Below are 20046 nucleotides of genomic sequence, written 5' to 3'. Positions count from 1 at the left end.
AAGTATGTGGACCAACTGAGCACCAGGTGCATACATACGCATCATCTGAATGTGTTTCATGTATATGCCAGAAATAAATATGTCTAAAAATATCTGATATGCCAAGGTTTAAAGTTACGTTATCCAACAGAGGCATCAAAGTCATTTAAGGATGAAGCTCTTGCTGTGAGAAATGTCAGCAATTTCCCATGATACCTGCTGAGCAAATGGCCTCCTGTTTGGTGATTTGTCTGACGCTGTCAGTTGTGTTTAACTGAACTGAGAGTGTGTTTAGCAAAACAAAACAAAAAATCACTTGGAATTGCTCAGTTTTAGCTGCCATGAAACAGATGCGCAGCGTTGTTAAAAATGTTCTAATCTTCAAAAAAGCTGACAGCTGACTTGACTTGCTAAGAAGCAGCCTGGCTTATCTTTCACTGTGGGCTTTACTGTCAGCTGTAGTGGGGCCGTTTCATTGTGTGGCAACAGTACGTGTGGAAAATCTCCACTTTATTTCTTTCTGGACATAGTCGTCTGTCTAAAAACTGATATGTTGTCTGCACTGTGGTTTTGTTTGTGAGTGTGTGTGAGTGTATGTGATTCCCGTCAAGTGCTCTGTGCGCGTGCGGGTGGGCGCATTTATCTGCAGACCCCATTTTTTGTTGTTGTGTTTTTTATCAGGCAGCTTCCCGAAGTGTTTTGGCTTCAGCAGAGTTATATAACTGTCTAAACTGTTTGTGGCAAGTTGGGAAAGTGAAGCGATTTATGATGAAAACACTGTTATTAAAGACCCCTCGTGGTCACTGAACCACAATGTAAAAGTTTAATGTAGCCTATGGCGTGCCAAACAAACCACACTGTAGCAGAGGCGCCATAAATTCAGCATACAACTGTGGATTATGGCAAAGTGCATTCCTAAAGAGCTGTCTCAAAGAAAAGGTATGTGGACACCACAATAATATACCCAAATGGGACTGAATACCACTGCAAAACCACAGGCGTTAATGCCTCGGCCACTCTTCTGGGGTAGGATTTGTTAAACTTGTTGGCTGCAGGGACTCGCGCCTGTTAATCCAGAAGAGGTCAGGGATGTGTTGGGTGATAAGGCCTGGCTTGCAGACAGCATTCCAGAAGATTCAAAATATGTTAGATGAAACTGAGGTCAGCCAAGTCCCTCTATCCAAAACTGGAAATCCCTTTATTTATGGATCTGGCTCTGTGAAAGAGGACAATGTTATGATGTAACAGCACATAAACAGCCTCAGACTGTATTTGTTAAAAGTGTTACCCAGACCCAAGGGGATTTTCAGAACTGTTTTTAAATGTGGTACCAAGGAAGGCGGGGGGTATTCTAAAAATGGTACATGCATCCTTGTTTTAAGTTCACCTTTTCAAATTTAATTCAATTTATTTATATAATACCACATCAAAACAACAATCACCTTGTTGTGCTTTATATTGTAAAGACCATACAATATTACAGAGAAAATCCCAGCAATCAGACGACCCCCGTATGAGCAAGCACTTGGCGACAGTGGAAAGGAAAAACTCCCTTTTGACAGGAAGAAACCTTCAGCAGAACCAGACTCAGGAAGGGGGGAGGGGCGACAGGACAGCCAGAGATTAATAATAACTAATGATGACATGCAGAGTCGTTTGTAAGGACATAGTGAGTGAAGAAGAAGCACTCAGTGCATCATTAATATATTAAGTTTTAAACCTAATCTTAAAAGTAAAGAGGGTGTCTGTCTTCTGAATCCAAACTGGGAGCTGGTTCCATGGAAAACAAGCCTGCAACCTGAAAACTCGTCCTCCCATTCTAGTTTTAAAAACCCTACCAACCAAGTAGCCAACAATCTAAGAGCCAAGTGCTCTGATGGGTCCTGGCACTATGGGGTTTGTCAGATAAGACTGAATAAAGTTCATTTGTTACTGACCTTGTATTTGAGGAAAAGGATCTAACAGGGAAGATGGTAGCTATGGTAGCTGGGAGAGACTCCACGACCCTGATAAGGATAAGCGAAAGAGGATGGAGCAGTTTAATATTTGCATTGAAGGACACATACTGGTCAAAAACTACCCCAAGATTTCTCACGGTGTTTTTGGATGCCAAGGTAATGCAGAGAGTAAAACTAATTTTTCTCGAATTTTTAGAGACAAGTACGATGACCTTAGTTTTATCTGAATGTAGAAGCAGGAAATTAGAGGTCATTGGCTATTTATGCCTTTAAGACCTTCTTGCAGTTTGACTAATTGGTGTGTGTCATCTGGCCTCATGGATAGAAGAAGCAAAAGTAAAGGTGTTGGGCAATGGTAGATAATGGACCAAACTAAAAAACTATAAACCCAGTTCCAAAAAAGTTGCGATGCCATCCATAAATGCAGGTTAAAGTTGTATCATGCCAAGAAAACGCCATGTGTGAACATGATTCAGTAATGCTGCTGTCTTCTCTGGTTCAAAGCCCAAAGCCGAAGTGTAAAACTTTTCTGTGGTGATGTTAAATTCTTTTTAGAAAACAAGGACATTGTGTCCTCCAGACTAAAGAGGAAGGGAAGCATCGAGCATGTTATCAGCACTCATTTCAAAAGCCTGCATCTCTGACGGTATGGAGGTGCATTAGTGCCTATGGAACTGGTAGCCTGAACATCTGGAAAGGCCTGTCTGCGGTGAAGACATTTCAACAAACATTTGGGGAATCAGGAAATGAAAAATACAAACCAGGACTGTTGCGAATCAGTCAGGAATGGGACAACATTCCTCACCTAAATGTCCAGCAGTGGCAAACGTGGCCCCCATTTTTTTTGAGACGTGTTGAGACCTAATTTCTTTCTGAAAATGTTACATTTTCACAGCTGAAACATTTGATATGTGTTCTATGTTCTATTGTGAATAAAATATTGAGATTTGAGATGTGCAAATCATTGGATTTTACACACCACCTAATATTTTGGGGGAAATGGAGTTGTAAGAAATGCATCGTTTTGCAACTAAAACTGGCTTTCAGTGCTGCATCTATCTATGTTAAAGGGCTCACTGAGGAGGAACATACAGTTTTTCCCAGAAAATGGGGAACTGGATCCCCTACTCAGGTAGTTATATAATGCCTTAGAGACACAGATTGATTGTATCTGCAGTGGCTAACACTGCTTGTATAAAGATGAATCCATGAATATGTCCAGTAAATAACTGGAATTAATCGATTAACCTTCCAGAAACTCTGCGATTTGCGATTAAAAAAAGGTAAAAACAAACAAACAATTTTTTTTTTAAATTTGTTAAACTGGAAATTGTTAAATAAGTTAGATTAGAAATGAAACCCCTGACTAACAAACAGAGCTCCCTATATACCATCACCATCATCACTTACCACCCACCTAAGCTCGTTCCCGCCAAACAACTGTGCACGAGCAACCACTCAGCGCAGAACGCCTCTCACACACACACAGCGAAACTTGGGAGTTGAATGAGAAGCACGCAAGTAGACCCAGCCGCGTACAAGTCAGCGAGGACGAGCTCCTGTGATCAACAACAATAATATTAATAAAAAAACCTCCATCTTTGGGAAGAAACAATGGACGCAAAAAGAGTGGAGACCGTATCCGCCCGCGTGGACGCCACTGTTTCTTCAACTGGTAGGACAGTGATGGCATGTTTTGGCTCGTGCGCCGATAACAGAGTGATTTATAAGGTGTCTTTTGCTCGGTCTCTCGTGTGGAAAATATATATGCAAAAGAAGCCAAGCGGAAGAGTGGAAATTTAATGTTGCCTCGCTTCCTGGTGAAAATACCTTTTACAGCGTGCCTTAAAGCTGTTATTACAGGTGGAGGACACAGGGATACTCTTTAATTAGGCAAAGCGGACGTCTTACTTTGGTAAAAACCACAACTTTAGAGCTTTTTTGGGCTAAAGATAAGACCAAATGCACTGTCAAAGGGAAAAGTTACAATGAAGTGACTAATATTAGTAGTGCAGTGGGTTCTCGGTTAATGTTTTCAAAGGCAACATTAAATTACTCCCATGCTAATTTTTTAGCTTGCATGTTTTTTAATGCTTAGCATATTTTTCGTTGTTTGTAACCAGAGCCATGCCAGGACTTTTGCCTTCTTTTGAAAGACAGATATTGTTTGGGTGACCATTTCTTTGACAGCTTTCATTAGTTTGTCATCGCATGTTTTTACTGTGCAGTTTCACCTAGATTTAAATTATTAGTTTTTTGGCAATTGGTCGTTAAAATGTCACAAAATACGTCACTTCCTTTAAAAAAAATATTTATGTTTATATTTTTCAATAATTATATTACATTTGTCATTATTCATTAATGGAGAATCGTAGAAAACTGATGACAGTGACAGTGAATCAGCATACCCTTTAGCAGGACCTCACCTAAACAGAATCCAGTCTTCATTAAGACACCTGTGGTTTTCCTTCTTTGACTTTAAGTTGTTTGTGATAGGCTTCTTTTTTTTTTTTAAATCTGCAGCTGTACCCTACACTGTGCATACTCAAAACTTGTGGCAATAGAATTTATGTAGCCATAAAAAAAGACCATAATGGGTTCAGTAGCACAAACCCTCTCCTGGGTTCCTCCACCTCTCTCTCCTGCACAGTACTTGGCTGGCATCCAGAATAATGATCACTCAGTTATAGTCCGTAGGTTTCCCCTTAGGCCGTTCACTGCCTCTCTTAGAGCCAAAAGGAGCAGTTAACTTCTCATCATTCCTGACACGGGTTAATGTTTGTTTGCACGCCTAATTGACTCCTAATTATCCTTTTGTTAAAGACGTGAGTCATACCTTTAAGGTTTTAAACAGATTTGAGCTGCTGAGGAGCATAACACATCCAGCAAACGCTGTACTGCTATCTGGAGGTTTAGATTTTCAGGTATTAGCCCATAAGCGGGAGGGTGTATAGAGGTGGGAAACAATACTGTGTGTAGCTGCTTAAACAACCACTGGTGAGGAATAAAACTTAGAACAACTAATGAGGTCATGTTGTCTTTTAACAAAAGCACTGTGACAATCAGGCTGGTGAAAGTGAAGACTGTGGCAGGTCCCAGTTGTCTTCTGTTGCAGTTACAGTATAAAGAGCTTTTTCATAGCAGCCATTTTGACATGAAATAATAGCTGAGCACAGGTGTAAGTAATCACATTGATTAGGGCTCTGTAGCTAAACAGAACAGTGCCTTCGGTAACATCATTAGTAACACCTGTGTTTACCTTATTGCCAAAAATGGCTGCTGTGAAAACGGTCTGTTGGCTGCATTGGAATGTAAACACATTATGCTTTATGTTATGTGATTGAAGGATATTTTAAATCTCATTTAAATGAGATACCTTATTGTGCTAGTCATTTTTTTTGCCTATATACTTTTCAGTCATAATATATTTATGATTTTTTTTCCAAGTATTCATCAGGACTGTGCTCAAAGACTCAGGACTGTTTAAGGTTGAATCTTTAGCTTAAAAATTACATAATACTGTAATCTTTTTTTTTTCAGTTATGGTTTATGTTTAAACTTTGATTGTTGTGGTTTGTGTGGCTGAGGTTTGGCTAGTAATAGAGTGCCATGTCCGAGACTCCCCTAGCAATTGATGACTTGCTTGCTTAGTGTGGGTGTGAGGTGGTTAGGGTGTGTGTGATATCCCCCGTGTTGGTGTTGTTCCTTGATCATAATTATTGTTGATCCAGGTTCACCACTGCAGAGACCAGACTGTTATCATGTCATAGATTTGTGATGTAGAAAAAAACCCTACCAATGTGCACTAAGTGGCATTAGGATTATGGTTGGGGTTGGGGGATGTAATTGGGGTTACGGGGTTATGGTTTTGGAGTTGGTGTTTCTACGTTGCAAAACTATGACATCACAATACTGTGATCAGCCGCTTGTTATGTTGAACCTGCACCAACGTTAATTATGATGATCCAGGAACGACACCAACACAGGGACATGAGACTGTGGAGCGATTAGCATTTTTTGCTGTCCTTTGTTTGAATCTGCCATCTGGGGCCATTCTTTGAGGAGTTTGCATGTGCTCCCTGTGCCACAGACACTAACAGAGACCTCAGGGTGTAGGAGAGGCTATATCAGGCGTACCATAAACCTTTGCAGGATATGTTGTTTATCTTAAGTTAATGAGGCCTGTGGGAGTTTGAATCTGACTATAGTTAGCTTGCCTTAGCAGCTGACTCTAAGCCTCTCTGATTTACTGTAGTCGCCACTTCTGACCCTTTTGCTTGGTATTTAAGGCAATTTAGATTTAATTAGAACTATAGGGTCAGTCTGTGTGTGTGGGAGGGACTGGAAGGGGCTGAAACATGTAGACATTTGCTACAAGCTTGCATCAGAAATCACTTGACTGTCACAGAGAGAATCCACATTCTGTCCCCTATGGCGCTTATTTTTCCTCAGCTCTTCCCTTTCCCTTAACTCCAGTCACTAAAGCCATCACTACTTTTTTTTTAAATCCCAATGGGATACCACATTATGGTGGTGCCCCAAGGAAATCTTAAAATATAACAATCAGCCATAAATATGCTACACCGCCCAGCCATGAGTTGATCCTCCCAAGAGCTGCTTCCTTGGTGCAGTGATTCTTTGCATCAGTGCCTCGGAGCTCTCTCAGATCACCATTACAACTTCTGTCGGTGCCTGCCAACGGCTCCCCTAGACATTTCTCTCCTTTAGTGCAGATTCCCAGAGTTTCAAAAAACGGCGGTATATGAAGCGCAGCCCCGCGAGGCGTATTGTTCTGACTGAGTTGCTTTCAGCACCACGGCCAGCTCCTTCTCTTGCACCTAAACCTTTGGGAGTGCACTGTGGAGTTTTTCTAAACGCCGTCTTTTCATATTAGCAGTAAAGCAGCACCACAAAAGTGTTGAATCAATGCTTCGTTTACTCTGATTTGCATTTGATTAAGCTTGCATTTTACCTACGCCATGCATCAGCTAACACATTTGTAAGACCTTTGTTAGTCAGCAGATGTAACAAGTCATGACTATAGTGACAGCACACCCCTGTTGTCATTCACAATTTTGGTCTACATGTGGGCAACTTTATAAATCGCACTGAGGTTAGCAGTTAGTCAGGAATTGGTCAGGTAATGTTTAAGTTGATGTTTTTTTTTAAAACACTTAAGTGCTGTATTCAAAATGTTTATGCTATAAAAATGAGAGGAAAATTATTACTGCTTAGGTACGTTTTACTGACTGAACATCAGCTTGATCTGCTGTATTTTTACTTCCACTTTATTGGCTCTGTAACACTAATAATACATACAGATAGTTTTGTGTGTGTGTGTGTTCAGACTTCAGCTTTGAGCACTTATGGAGTTGAGAACTGACCACATGTTGTGTGCATGTGTGTACTTTCCAAGCATCTGGCAGTCAGGGGTCCTGAGATCACAGTGAAGCAAAGGTACAGATTGAAGAGGAAACTGCTCCAAATCTGTCAGACAGCAGGGCGGAATGATTCAGCATTTCACAGGAGTGTTTTGACAGTATGCAGTAAAGGATCACATAAAAGTCTCTTCTGTTTTTTTCTTCTTTTTGTTACCTCAAACCACCAGTTGTTTGATTTGTTATTAGACCAATTTACATTGTCCTTGATGATCTCAAAGTGTGACGTGGAGATTATGCAAATAAAACTATTTAAAGGCCAATTAATGAGATTCAGAATTAACCACGTAATGTTTTTAAGTGGCAGCTTCGAGACACGTTCCTGGAAGCATCTGCAGGTGTTTGGGCTTTTTTTAATCAGGAAAATTGCAGATGTAATTGTGTGACTTTGCTCGCTCTAGCTTTGTGCCTCTTCACCGTGATAAATCTGCCATCATTTGGCAGTGGGGATCATCAGAATTTTGGATCTGTTTGTCAGGTTTTATATTAATTATGTAAATAGATTCATAATTGGACAGTTTGACTTGTTAAACAGTCGGAGGCATACCAACTGCTGTGGAGTTAAGTGTACTTATCATCATCACGGCAAAAGAAGGCTTTGTTGTCGATAGGTTTCGTTTTTGTAATCACCCGCGTGTGTCCTCTCTACCTGTCGATAAAAAGGAGACCCGTGGTTACATCTAGGATTAATTGTACAATGAACCTCCCTCCTTATCTCATGGGCACCCTCAAGCAGATTTTGTTTGCTTTGCATCCAGGCTTTGTTTTTCCTTCACATGGACTGGGGGGGGAGCATCTGCTTGCATGGACCATCTGCCTTGGGACACAGGCCAGACAAGAATGAGGGAAGGAAAAGTCAAAAAGAAAAGAGGGTGTGGTGAGAATGCAGGGTTCGGAAAAGGAGAGGCAACACAACACAGTGAAGTGTGAACCCACATAGTGCGACTGACTGGCACGCCGAAGGAGGGTCGCTGTACCATTTCTGTGGGTTACTGCTTTTGGGACGGAGGAACATAAGGTGCTTGTATATGACTGCTGGAAGCTGAAAGAATTAGACTGTGTTTTGTGTTTATGTGTCCACCCACAGGCTTGTTTATGCCACGCATTCATTCTATTGGACTTCTTTGGATAGTGCGCCAAACAGCCGGTTCCAACTGGGTGGGAAATGCTTGGCCTCAGCTTGCAAACGTGCCTTTGTTTGTTAGTGCCAAGGTCACACTGCGGAAGAACTGCATTCCTAGGGAAAAAAGAAACCATGGTCACCTTTTACCTTTCCAATTAAACTTTCGGACTGCTTTGGAAACCTCTTTTTTTATAAATGAAACTGTTGTTTGTATAGGTGCAAGGTGACTTTTTATAGTAATGTATTTCATAGTTTACATTGCTGATCCCAGGGCCTTTCTTATAACAACCAGCAAGCAAACAAACAAAGAAAGAAAGTCCTGTATTTTGTCCAGAAATTATTTTGCTGTGATCCCATAATAGCGCCTGACTGATATAGGATTACAAGATACTGATTTTGTGAATTTAAATAATTTTCTTGTCACATGGAGTTGTGGATTACTCATTTTTGTTCTGCCCAAACAAAGGTTGCCAACAGGGAAGTTGCAGCACACACAATGTGGTTAAAGGCGTTTCCCTTGTCTCTTCTTTTCTTCTAAATTTAAAAAATTTTTCATTTATCGGCTGCTGTAAATGCTGATGCCGATATATTAGCAAATGACTAATATCAGCTGATGTATCTTTGTTCCTTACGGCAAGATTTCCGAGCACTTTAAATCATATCTGCGTAAATGAGTGTCGATTTATATTTACCACTGAATTATTACACAAGAAACACAGAAACAGTCCATCACTATGTGCTTCTAAGTTCATTTTCAGCTGGTGAAATGTGTTGTATCTCACACCCCCAACATTACTCTCCACTACGAGACACTGAAAATAAAAGCAAATCATAAAAATACCCCTTAAAGGATCCGCCGTATGTCTGGGAGAACAAGTTTTTCCAAAGACTCCTTGATGAAATGGTGTCAGGGCTGAACATCATACAGGCCATATGTGGAGGCAGGCCCGGCATGAGTGGCCAACTGGAGGGTCCGTCTGTCTTTCTTCTCATCCCAATAGGGAGGGGAGTAGGGGGGCTCTATTCTGGGATTTAGTTTCTTCAAAAGTCCATGTCCTACAGGGTATTGCCAGCACTTAATATAGACTCTCACAACAGCAAAATACTAAACATATCTGTCATTCCAGTGGGAGATTATGACATGCAAAGCATACTGATATGTGCCATATGCCAGCCTGGGTCCATCTTGATAATTAGCATGGAACTGAGAATAGACTGCAGCACTCTGCATGGAATGACAATGACTGCTAATGGGCTTATCATTATTTGTTTAAGTGATTATTAGTAGATCTTTTGCAGCGTTCTGTCAACCAACACTCAACCTTGAAAGTGATGGAAAGAATTGGCCAGCTGTATGGTAGTTGCAGGATCCATGCAGTGTGCAAGGATGACACCTAGTGGCCATTCAGAGAAAAGGTGCCCATAAGTCAAGATGACAGTATGAAATAATTGTGCTAAAGTCTAGTTTGGGCATGCTTGCTTATCGTACTTTGAAAAACAAACAGACTGGGTTTAGGTTGCCATACTTAGGCATAAAGCTGCTTTTAATGCTGGTGCTACTAAGTGATTTAGGTATTGATTATTCTGCCAGTTAATTGTTAATCACGTTTAAGAACAGCTTGTGAACTAAGCCTCAACTGTTGTCCAAAATACAAGTGCATTTTTTTTCTTTTCTATCTTTCTTTCATGGATTGGCAGCCTGTCCAGGCTGTACTGTCCAGCTCCCCCACCACCCCTTAATTGGATAAGCAGTAAGAAAATGGATGCATGGATGGACAGATGCATCCCACTTCTCTCTAACTGTTTGTTTGTTGTGCTTCCCTCCCTTGGGAAGTTTTTTCCGGCATCCTTATGAAATATTAGTGAATAGTGAGAAATACCCTTCTAAATTACCCACAGCCTACAAATGTTAGTAGCTTTGTGTCATTTTGAGCATCATTATAGAATTCATTATTACCACAGAAAGGAAAAATAAAAATGAGATGACACAGGAAAGAGTGAATCTGTAGTATTTTTGCTAAAATATTAGAATTTTTTTCTTATCAGTTGATTTTACAGGGAGTGCAGAATTATTAGGCAAGTTGTATTTTTGAGGGATAATGTTATTATTGAACAACAACCATGTTCTCAATGAACCCAAAAAACTCATTAATATCAAAGCTGAATGTTTTTGGAAGTAGTTTTTAGTTTGTTTTTAGTTGTAGCTATTTTAGGGGGATATCTGTGTGTGCAGGTGACTATTACTGTGCACAATTATTAGGCAACTTAACAAAAAACAAATATATACCCATTTCAATTATTTATTTTTACCAGTGAAACCAATATAACATCTCCACATTCACAAATATACATTTCTGACATTCAAAAACAAAACAAAAACAACTTGGAGTAAGACAACATGCATGAAGAGGATGATGTGGACAAAATACTCATTTCCCTAATAATTCTGCACTCCCTGTATGCAGAGTTTGGTGCAGAAAAAATAAAATAAACCAACTCTATGACTTATTTTTTAGTATCATTAGTCAGTGAATGTACTCATTGTTAGTTTTTTTGCTAACTGCAATATCATACCAGCTTTGTTTGTAAAGCATGGAAAAAAATCCACAATGGACCAAATTGCTATACATTGTACAAAAGCTGCACAATTTTTAAAAAATACAATTGATAAAATAAAATAAACGGTGTCAGAGGCCAATTTTAAACAGACAGAGAAGAGCCCTGTTTAGTGTGCAAAGGCAAATTGTTCCACATTTTGGGAGCTGCAACTACCGCCATTGTGCTAATCCATAAAACAAGTATAGATGACAGGCAACTATCCCGATAAGAGAACATTCGTTGTGCAGTGGCAAACAAATTGCTCCTTGTTTGATGAGCTGAAAATCAAGCGCATCCCTGGAGACAATGAAAGTGACCTTACTACATAAACCTGCAGATAGGCTATATTCTTTTATATGCTTGACTGCCACAGTGACACGCATCCTTACACAGAACGTGCCCCAAATCCCTCTGGGTGCTTGTATAGTCACCAGCGCAGTGTCTCTGTACACGCTGACCGATAAAGACTCTCTGTTATCTTCAGATAGCAGGCGCTGCGGCTGAATAATTTATGGAGGCATTCCAACACTTTGACAGAGGAAACTGCACACACCCACAGAGGGCAGGGCGGTGGTGAAAGGTTTGAGGCGTATATCTGGGGGTGTGTTTGTGGGTGCCTGTTTGAAAGTGTGCATATTCAAAGATGTGTGTCTATAGCTTTTTCTTGGCACTGCGTGTTGTGTGTGTGTTGAGTTTCTCCGATTTTTCTCGTTTGATTTTTTTCATTGTTTTTAAACTATGTGGGACATCTCGCTGCAGTTCATTTAACGATGAAAGAGCGAGCAAGAGTGAGAGAGATCAGGCAAATGTGAGCCGATGGACTGTTCGCCCCATTCATTTTCATTACGCTGAGGGGCCCTCTCCTAAGAGCTTTGTCAATTACCCAGTGTATAAAAGTGCTCAACACCTAATTACACAACAGTTGCATAATAGTGCGGGTATGTAATTGAAACATAATAATGAGAAAATGCTGTGATTGACAGATAATTGTATCAGCAAGCTTGTTAGGTGGGTATGTCAACCCTTTTTTCATTATCTTATGTGACCTTTCAATTAGCCTTTGCAGCCAAAGCTGCTGAAGGTTCATGTGAATAAACCAGCTGCATTCTGGAGTAACCGGAGACTCTTACCGAACCAGGAAAAAAAGCTTCCCTTGCTTCAACGTTTGCTTTTTTCCCCCCATCTGACACCGATCTTTGGTTCTTGTAGTCTTCACCTTACCTCTGATCAGATTACACAGCCATGGTTCAAGAAGTGATTGGATCAGTTTCAGGTCAGCTTAAGTAAATAAGTTAACAACAGCCGTTTCCGCAAAGATACCATTATGGAGCTCTCGGGTTTCAGAACAAGCAAGAAAGTAGATGTGACTTCACTGAGATCAGCCTTCAGTGTGGCTCGCATCTTTAAGTACTGCATTGCAGTTTGTTTAATCCACAGGGCTGTTTCCCACTTGCATTGTGCTAATTTTAGCTGCCACTTTGGAGGACAAGGTCGTGGTCGGTGTGTGAAAAATTGGGAAGACAAAATGTACGTGTCTATGCGTGCTGAAGGGAGGCAGAAAGTCATCCAGCCTCGAAGCACTCTGCTCAGTGTGTCTCACTGTGACTACCAGCCAACACGGTAACACTGAGCTACAGGGGTTCTGACCACCATAACATTGGAACGGCTTGGGAGATGGCAAAGGAGGTAGCAGCTCATTTCAAGCTATTGCACCAGAGAATAATGAGCTCCCTGGTTTATGGCTCCAACCTGTGACAGCATTTTTTACAGAGTTCCTGCAGTGGCTGCAGCTGTTTTGTGTATGTGTGTGTGTGTCTCTGTGTATGTGTTTGTATGCTTTTAAAGTTTTACCTTGTGTGGGCATGGATGAGGCAATAATTCAATAAATTTTTGAAATCCTACAATGTAATGTTCTCACTATTGGTTTGAAATAAATCTCTCTATGTGTGAATACAAAGCAAACCGTGGGGAAAAGTTTCCAAACTCATCAACCGATTCAGACCAGAGTAAACAAACTATACAGTAGGTATGGCAACGTCCTTAGAGAGTAATTGTAGCATATTCATATAAACAGACTCGCCTAACCAGCTAATAAGCAGTAGTTCACTTGCATCAGGAGTACTGCAGGGAAAAAAATATAGCCAAAAGGTGTTGAAAGGACAAACTTAAAAAATTCCCAACAACAAACAGACTTTGGCTTTCACCCATTCTCATAACCTTAATATGAGACAAACAGGCAGATCTGGTAAAACTTATAGCATAGATTTAACGTTGGCTATAGTCTATGTTAAATCAACTTCACTCATCTGCCCTAACCTGGAGCATTTACACTTACTTGAGCAGTGAAGACAATTAGTGGACAGTGTTTAGTACTGTGTTGGGGAACATTCAAGAAAATAAAAGATTTAATAATATGTTGCTCATATTGTTGGATAGTGTTTCCATTTGGGTAATGGCTTCTGTAATGGGGCGTTGCATTATCCTTGCAAGATTTTATAATAATGTTGGGCTTGGTTCAAATGACTCCTTTTTTCCTCCGATGTGTGTCTTCGATCATTTCACACCGAGCTGGGTTTTTAGTAAGTCTTTAGCTTTTCCAAAGTCACCTGCAACATTTGGACTTAAAAAGCAAGATTCCCTCTTAAAACCTCACATAAAGGTGTAGGAAGTTCTACCTGTTTACCCAAAGTGAGCTTTTGTTTTGCAGTAGTTACAGAAACACAGACAACTCTACAATGAAAAGTAAGGGGATTTTAATTTGAACTAAACTGTTTTTTTACTAAAGAACAAAATTTCATTTTTATATGACTCACAGAAAATAGTGCCTGATGCAAAAATAGAGTGTCTTTATCGTTCCTTGTTAAATCCCATCACCCCATCAGCTCATGGGTGAGCTGTTTTGCGTGTTAAAACATCTGCCAGAAACAATTAGAGGAAGATGAGCCTAAGATGAGACTTGGTGCTTTAATGTGTCCATTATTTCAAACTGAACATGGTGAAGCAGAACACAGAGAACAGAAACACGTGTAACTGCCAGAATGTTGAATTTTGAGGAGGAGTAGCTGTGTAATAAAGCCATAGACCTCTTTTGCTTTTACCTTGTTAACTTAACAATTTTTAGTACCAGGTGTGTGTCACAGTCTTTCAAATTGAGGTTTTACCCCTCAGCTGTAAAATGGTGATGGGGTTGCGATAACGTGAGAAAGACGCAGGAGTTTGATACCACATGTGCATCTACTAACTGGCGTGGTGCTGTGCATTGTGGTCAGAGATCTCCAGCTTGGTGGAGATTGTTCTAGAAGTCTTGTGGTTTGTTCAAATGCAACTTTTTCAACTTTTTCAAACCTAAGCTGTGCCGTCATGTTGTTTTTAGGGAGAGTTGGTTTTCTCCGGACAATCCTTCCAAACAAGTGCCGCTCTGTTAACATTTAACAGAGATGTAACTGTTGGGTTTTTTCAGTCTGTGAGCATTGCATGGCCTGACGCTGGGGTGAATTTTCTGGGACTCTGGGAAGATTGACGGCTGTCTTGAATGTGAGGGGAAGAAACTTTCTCACTGCAGAATGATGGACTTAAATATGTTAAACGTTTATTTTGTGACCCAGAAAGAATAATAAGAGTAATATAAAAACTAACTAGCTGCCGCCATTGTTGGAAACTGAGCTGGGCTGCGCTATGAATTCTGGGACACAGCTTCTTCTTCTTCGGGGTTTAACGGCAGCTGGCATCCTTGTACATGCAGTGCTGCCATCTTCTGTTTCAGTCCGTTATTACACTCTTAAATCCTACTACCTGCGTCTTTTGTGATCTTACAAAGCTTCAAACGATGCGTCGACTATTAAATCAGTCGTCGACGTAATCGTGACTAGTCGACTAATCGTGGCAGCCCTATTATAGACACCAGGAAACTACAAAAACTTCTGCTTTTTTAGAAGTGCTTACACTTATTGATGATCAGTTATTGGAGTGTATATGATTATTAGCACCTGGCTGCTACTTAACCTATTAATTCCTAGGAAAGACATAAGGGTGCTCTTAGTTTTTCACTTACTGCTGAAGCATTTTGGGTTAATTTTTGGTAGATAAATTATTATATCATGTAGTATGTAATTTTCTGTAATTCATGCAGTCTGCCTTCACAGATTGTCATGAATGCTTCTAAAGAGCTCACTGAATTTGAGTGTGGTACTGTTAGAACAAGACAGTTTGTAAAATTTCTTCTCTCAAAGATATTCAACGATTAGCTGTGAGTGGGATTATTGCAAAGTGGAAGTGTTTGGAAACCACAGCAACTCAACCATGAAGTGGCAGACTACGTGAAGTTACAAAGCTGGGTCTGAAGTAGATGTAAAAGTCACCAATAAGACAACTTCCTGCGTTGAGCCACCTCTCTGTACTTTCCTGTGTAACAAGAACAAGAAAGCCGGTGTGGCAGTTTCCAAATCGTTAGAGATTTATGAACTAAAATCAGGGATAATTATGACTTTGTTAATCTGTAGCAAAAGTATTGCTTCGATTTTGGCTGCCAGACTGCAGAATACTGAGGTAAAATATTCGCAAGCAGTGCAAACTCTGTGAAAGTGGATCGACTCCTGAGTTTTGAGTCAGGCGTTTTTTTAGTCTGCTCAACTTAATAATGAGGGCCACAGAACATGTAGACACACGGCCATTTCTGTTGGCTAGTTGGTCAAGTACATGTCTCACTGTCTGGTCTTTGAGAAGGAAAGCAAATGGATAAACATACACTTAAAGTTACTGCTTATTCTGCTTATAATAAAAACAGTATCTAATGTGTTTTTTGTGCAAAACTGGGCGAGGCTTAGTCTTCCAAAACATCCTGCAGGCTGCAGTTAGTGACAAGCTTAGATGATAAAGCCTAGGTGTCAAACACACACACACACATATGGTGTAACGCTAAATCCACTCCACTTGAGCTGCTCTCTGAATTGATTTTTTATAATACATTATCACAAATTGCTTCTGACATTACCGATGTGTGTCTGTAATCAAGGAACAATAAAGATTTAAGGCATTCACAGACTCAGTCTTATATCTCCTACAAAACCACGTAGTACCTTAAAGGCATTCAGCAGCCAATGCATGTGGATTGTATTTCAGTTTTTTTCATGGGGTGGCGGGAGCAGGACAGATAATCATAACTGAGAGGATGAGGTAGGAGCAGTACTCCACCCATCTTCCACTTACACGCACATTTGCATTCTTTTTGCTTGGCTGTGATTTATGTGCTGCACTGAATGGGTGTGCCACAATCAGACAGACAAAATATTTTTCATAACGTAGAAGAACAGCTGAAGACTTGTAATTGAGTAAAATCTCGCAGATTATTGCTGGAATCTGGACATTGCATAGCTCCTCTGGATGGTTACGGAGCAGTATATTAGTCTACTGTTTTTTCTATATTTGTGTCTCATTATGTCTCAATTTGAAACATGACGATACAAAAATTCAACCATGCCTGCTCTTGGAGTTGACTCATACTCAACTAAGGCAGTGTTGAATATCAATAGCTCCTTGAGTATAAATTATTCAGCATAGGGACAAACCTTTCAAGCCTTCTCCCTCAGGATTTGGACGTCCCTCAGAATGTGCTCACCTAACAAGTGCTCCCACAGAATGTATATCCATGCATGCATAACATGCCGCAACATAGCGACCAATCTGTTCTCTCATTTCAATCATCGGCGCGTCTCGGCCTGCTGGGAGAGCGTGGCTCCTTTCCCAGTTCTCTGTCCCGGGCCCCCCTCTGTCTCCTCAGGTACAAAATATGTCTCGAACATCTCAGGGGAAGCAATTAGATTAAGCATTGCTGTCTCCCTGTAAGCACAACCATATATCACTATGCAGAAATTAATATTATGTGCATTTAAATGTAAACTTAAGCTCATTTGGAAAATGGCCAAAATGATTAGCGCATGAGTCACAGAAATGAGTGACATTTAGAGTCTTGTAAGATAAACACAAGGTGTATGTTGAGTGCTGACAAAATTCTGCATTCTGAGATCCTGGTAATAAATCCATGGTTGTCTGGGGAAAGTTTGTGTAATGATGCTTAAACACTTGAGTACAAACATGCAGGTTTAGCAAGTTTTTTTATGGGGTTTAAAAGTTACTTGCATCCTTAGCTGTGATAGCAGAGCTGGTATCGTTTTCACCTCTGAATGCTGTGTGTGTCACCATTGCAAGATCTGGTCCTGGCAACACTGATTTTAGCAATCTGGTTCTTTATGAAGAACCAGATTGTGTCCCAGTCATGCAAGATGCAGACATAAATAACGAGGGATATTGATATGATTTTATTTATCCTGCTGCTATCATCTGTTCAGTTATTATCAGCTCTGCTTATGTTGATTATCAACTCTGTCTGTGTGGCAATTGATCAGTAAAGTGTCAGTACAGCTGATGCTGAACCTGCAGTAGGAAAAACATATCATGGTAGTGACATCATCATGGCAACAGGAGTCAGTATAGCTGAGGTGGTCCAACTGATAATTGAACTATGTAGTGCTTAATGAAACGCTATAACTTTTGTCTCTAGCATTTATGTTCCTCGGAGAAGGTCTTAGCAGGTACATAGTGGCACTCTCTTGCACAAAGGTTGTCACAAGGTTAAGATTTTTAAAAAATTGTCTGAACAGTTTTGGTGACTGCAGGACTTTTCCTTTGGTGCTAACTTTAATTCTTAAAGTAACTGGTTGACATTCAAGTGAAACTCATGACTTTCTGCACTTTGTGCACTTTGTATAGATGAGGTTGTGTGTGTGTGTGTGTGTGTATCACAGCTTTCATGTGTTTGAAGAGGATGAGGTAGGATGATCAAAGAGGGTCCACTGCAAACAGCTACCCGCAGCTTGGACTCTTTTCCTCTTCTTCTTGAATAAACCTGCACATACTTGGTCCAAACTTGAAGTAAAAGCCAGATTGCTATGGAGTATTTTCTCTCTACCTCCCTCCCTCCCTCCATCTCTCTCTCTCTCTCTCTCTCTCTCTTCCCCTGCTATTCATTCACTGGGTCTTCTTCACTGAGCGGTCCTCGCTTGCCGCTTCTTTCTCCTCCTCCTTCCTTTCACACTCTGTTGATCAGCTCAGGAAAGGGAAAGTGCTTGTGTGAAACCTGAGGATCACTTGCAGACTGAGGAACCGGAGAGAGCAGCCACATCGAGTTTTAGCCTGGAAGGTAAGATGATGCCCAAAGGAACAATTGATAGCAGTTAGTCTGCGCAGTGCACCTCTATTTTCTGTGCAATGAATGACATCCAACCTTAAAACAGACCTTGCGGTTAGAGTAGCTGAATGACCTGTGATCTGTTGATGTCTGAAAGTTTTGCTCTTGAAATGGGACCTTAAGGGGAATTGTACTTACAGTGTAGCGGCAAAGGCAAACTGTCATTGCAGGTGCTTAATGCTCAGACAATCTGCTCAGTTTATTTACTTTTAGCCACAATAGGTGGACAAATTTCCTATCTTCTTGAACCCACAGCTCAAAGGATATGAGACGAGCTTTTTTTGGCTACTGAAAAAGGGCATGTGGAAATGTCTCGCATATCATTATAGCTGCGCATAACTGGGGGCAAAAAGAGATTCCAAATTAGCATATCTATTCAGGTGTGTTGCTTTGTGACAGTTTGCGTTGCATGGTGTAGTGGCTGCAGCTATTCATGTTTGAATCTTTACCGGAGGCAATGAAGACCAGCGTCTCTTGTTTTTAATATGCAGTCGAATTATGTTTACTGCACTCTCATAATGCTGTGCATTTAGGGTTATGAAAGTGCTTGTAGTTGTTGGTCGTTGTCCTTGCAAATAACTGCACGCTATATTTCACAGTAGCGAGTCTCCAGCCATGTTTACGCCAAGTAAGACAAACCAGATGAGGGGCGACCTGCAGCATTTCCGCAAAGACTACGGCTTCTCCAGGAAAGTCCTGCTCAACTGCTGCCTGGTGCGGCGCATCATCACCTGGGCCTCGCCAAACCCTCAAGGTACAAAAAGCACAGATTTGTAAGTTTGGAAAGATCAGGAATCAATTCCCATTCAGTGAATAATAAGGGTGGGGAAAAAATCGATACTGCTTAGTAATACGATATTTTCTTGGACAATGTTGTATTGATACAGGGACACAAAATAGCAATATTTCAAAAATTAAATAAATTAAAAAACTTTCAGAATACTACAAATAAGAGCACTTATCTCCCCAGATAAGAAGCAAACTTTCTGCAAACAGTTGCAGTCTGACTCGGACTGACTGCAATCACTCTCAGAGGTTTGCAAATAGTTGGTCTCTAATTAATAAATGCAGACAGATTGCCAACATGTTGTCATCAGTCTGTCATCTGTCTACGTAGACAGCAACATATGTGTCATTTTTGACGATTTATCAGAGGTTATTGCTATATTATCTGAAACAGATTGCATGTAATTGCAAACTTGACTCCCTTCAGTTGCAGACTGATAGCAGACTGATAGGAGAGTGACTCTGACTTATGGCAACATTGATGGCAGTCTCATTTTGCAGCGGGGAAAAAAAACACAACTAAAAGGAAATAAGTTTATTTTTAAAGATACTGACTAAGTTTAACTTTGTAGGACATAACTTAAAAAAGGTGATAAATTGCAGTATTTGTTACTGTAATTCTAAGCATTTTGAAAAATGTTAAAAATTTGATATGTGTGTTTGGTGATTCCCACCTCTAGAAGAATAAGATGGACTTTATTATGTATGGGCAGTATGAATTCAGTAGAATTTATTCTACTTGTGTTTATTGCTTTAAAGGTGCAGCTACTAACTAATCAAGTATTTTTCCATGAAAGTTTTAGTGACCACAGGAGCAATATACAGAAACAGTTTTATTCAGGATTGCATTCAGATTTCAGCATTACAAAGGAAAATTACAGAATTTTAATCTGTACAATGTAATTTCCTCATATGTAGATG

At 40.3% G+C, this 20046-nt stretch overlaps 1 protein-coding gene across 4 annotated transcripts in view; it reads left to right on the top strand.

Moving 5' to 3' along the window:
• Positions 1-3390: 3390 nt before the first annotated feature.
• Positions 3391-20046, top strand: part of kcnip4a (potassium voltage-gated channel interacting protein 4a) — a 165674-nt gene continuing 149018 nt past the window's right edge. For 2 of the 4 annotated variants that reach the window (XM_085451445.1, XM_085451439.1), the window contains exon 1: positions 3391-3612. In XM_085451445.1, the coding sequence (XP_085307571.1) occupies positions 3552-3612 (61 nt within the window). In that variant the 5' untranslated portion in view covers positions 3391-3551. Of the gene's footprint in view, positions 3613-18120; positions 18292-18938; positions 19094-20046 lie in introns of those variants that run through there. The other 2 variants (XM_085451441.1, XM_085451440.1) reach the window with 2 other exon arrangements.

This window comes from Copadichromis virginalis, linkage group LG3 (assembly GCF_057382275.1).
Source record: "Copadichromis virginalis isolate Kocher_CV1m ecotype Utaka linkage group LG3, C_Virginalis_male_GT1.1, whole genome shotgun sequence".
Classification (NCBI taxonomy): domain Eukaryota; kingdom Metazoa; phylum Chordata; class Actinopteri; order Cichliformes; family Cichlidae; genus Copadichromis; species Copadichromis virginalis.
Note: the sequence above shows the minus strand (reverse complement) of the source record. Positions and strands in the feature narration are given on the sequence as shown.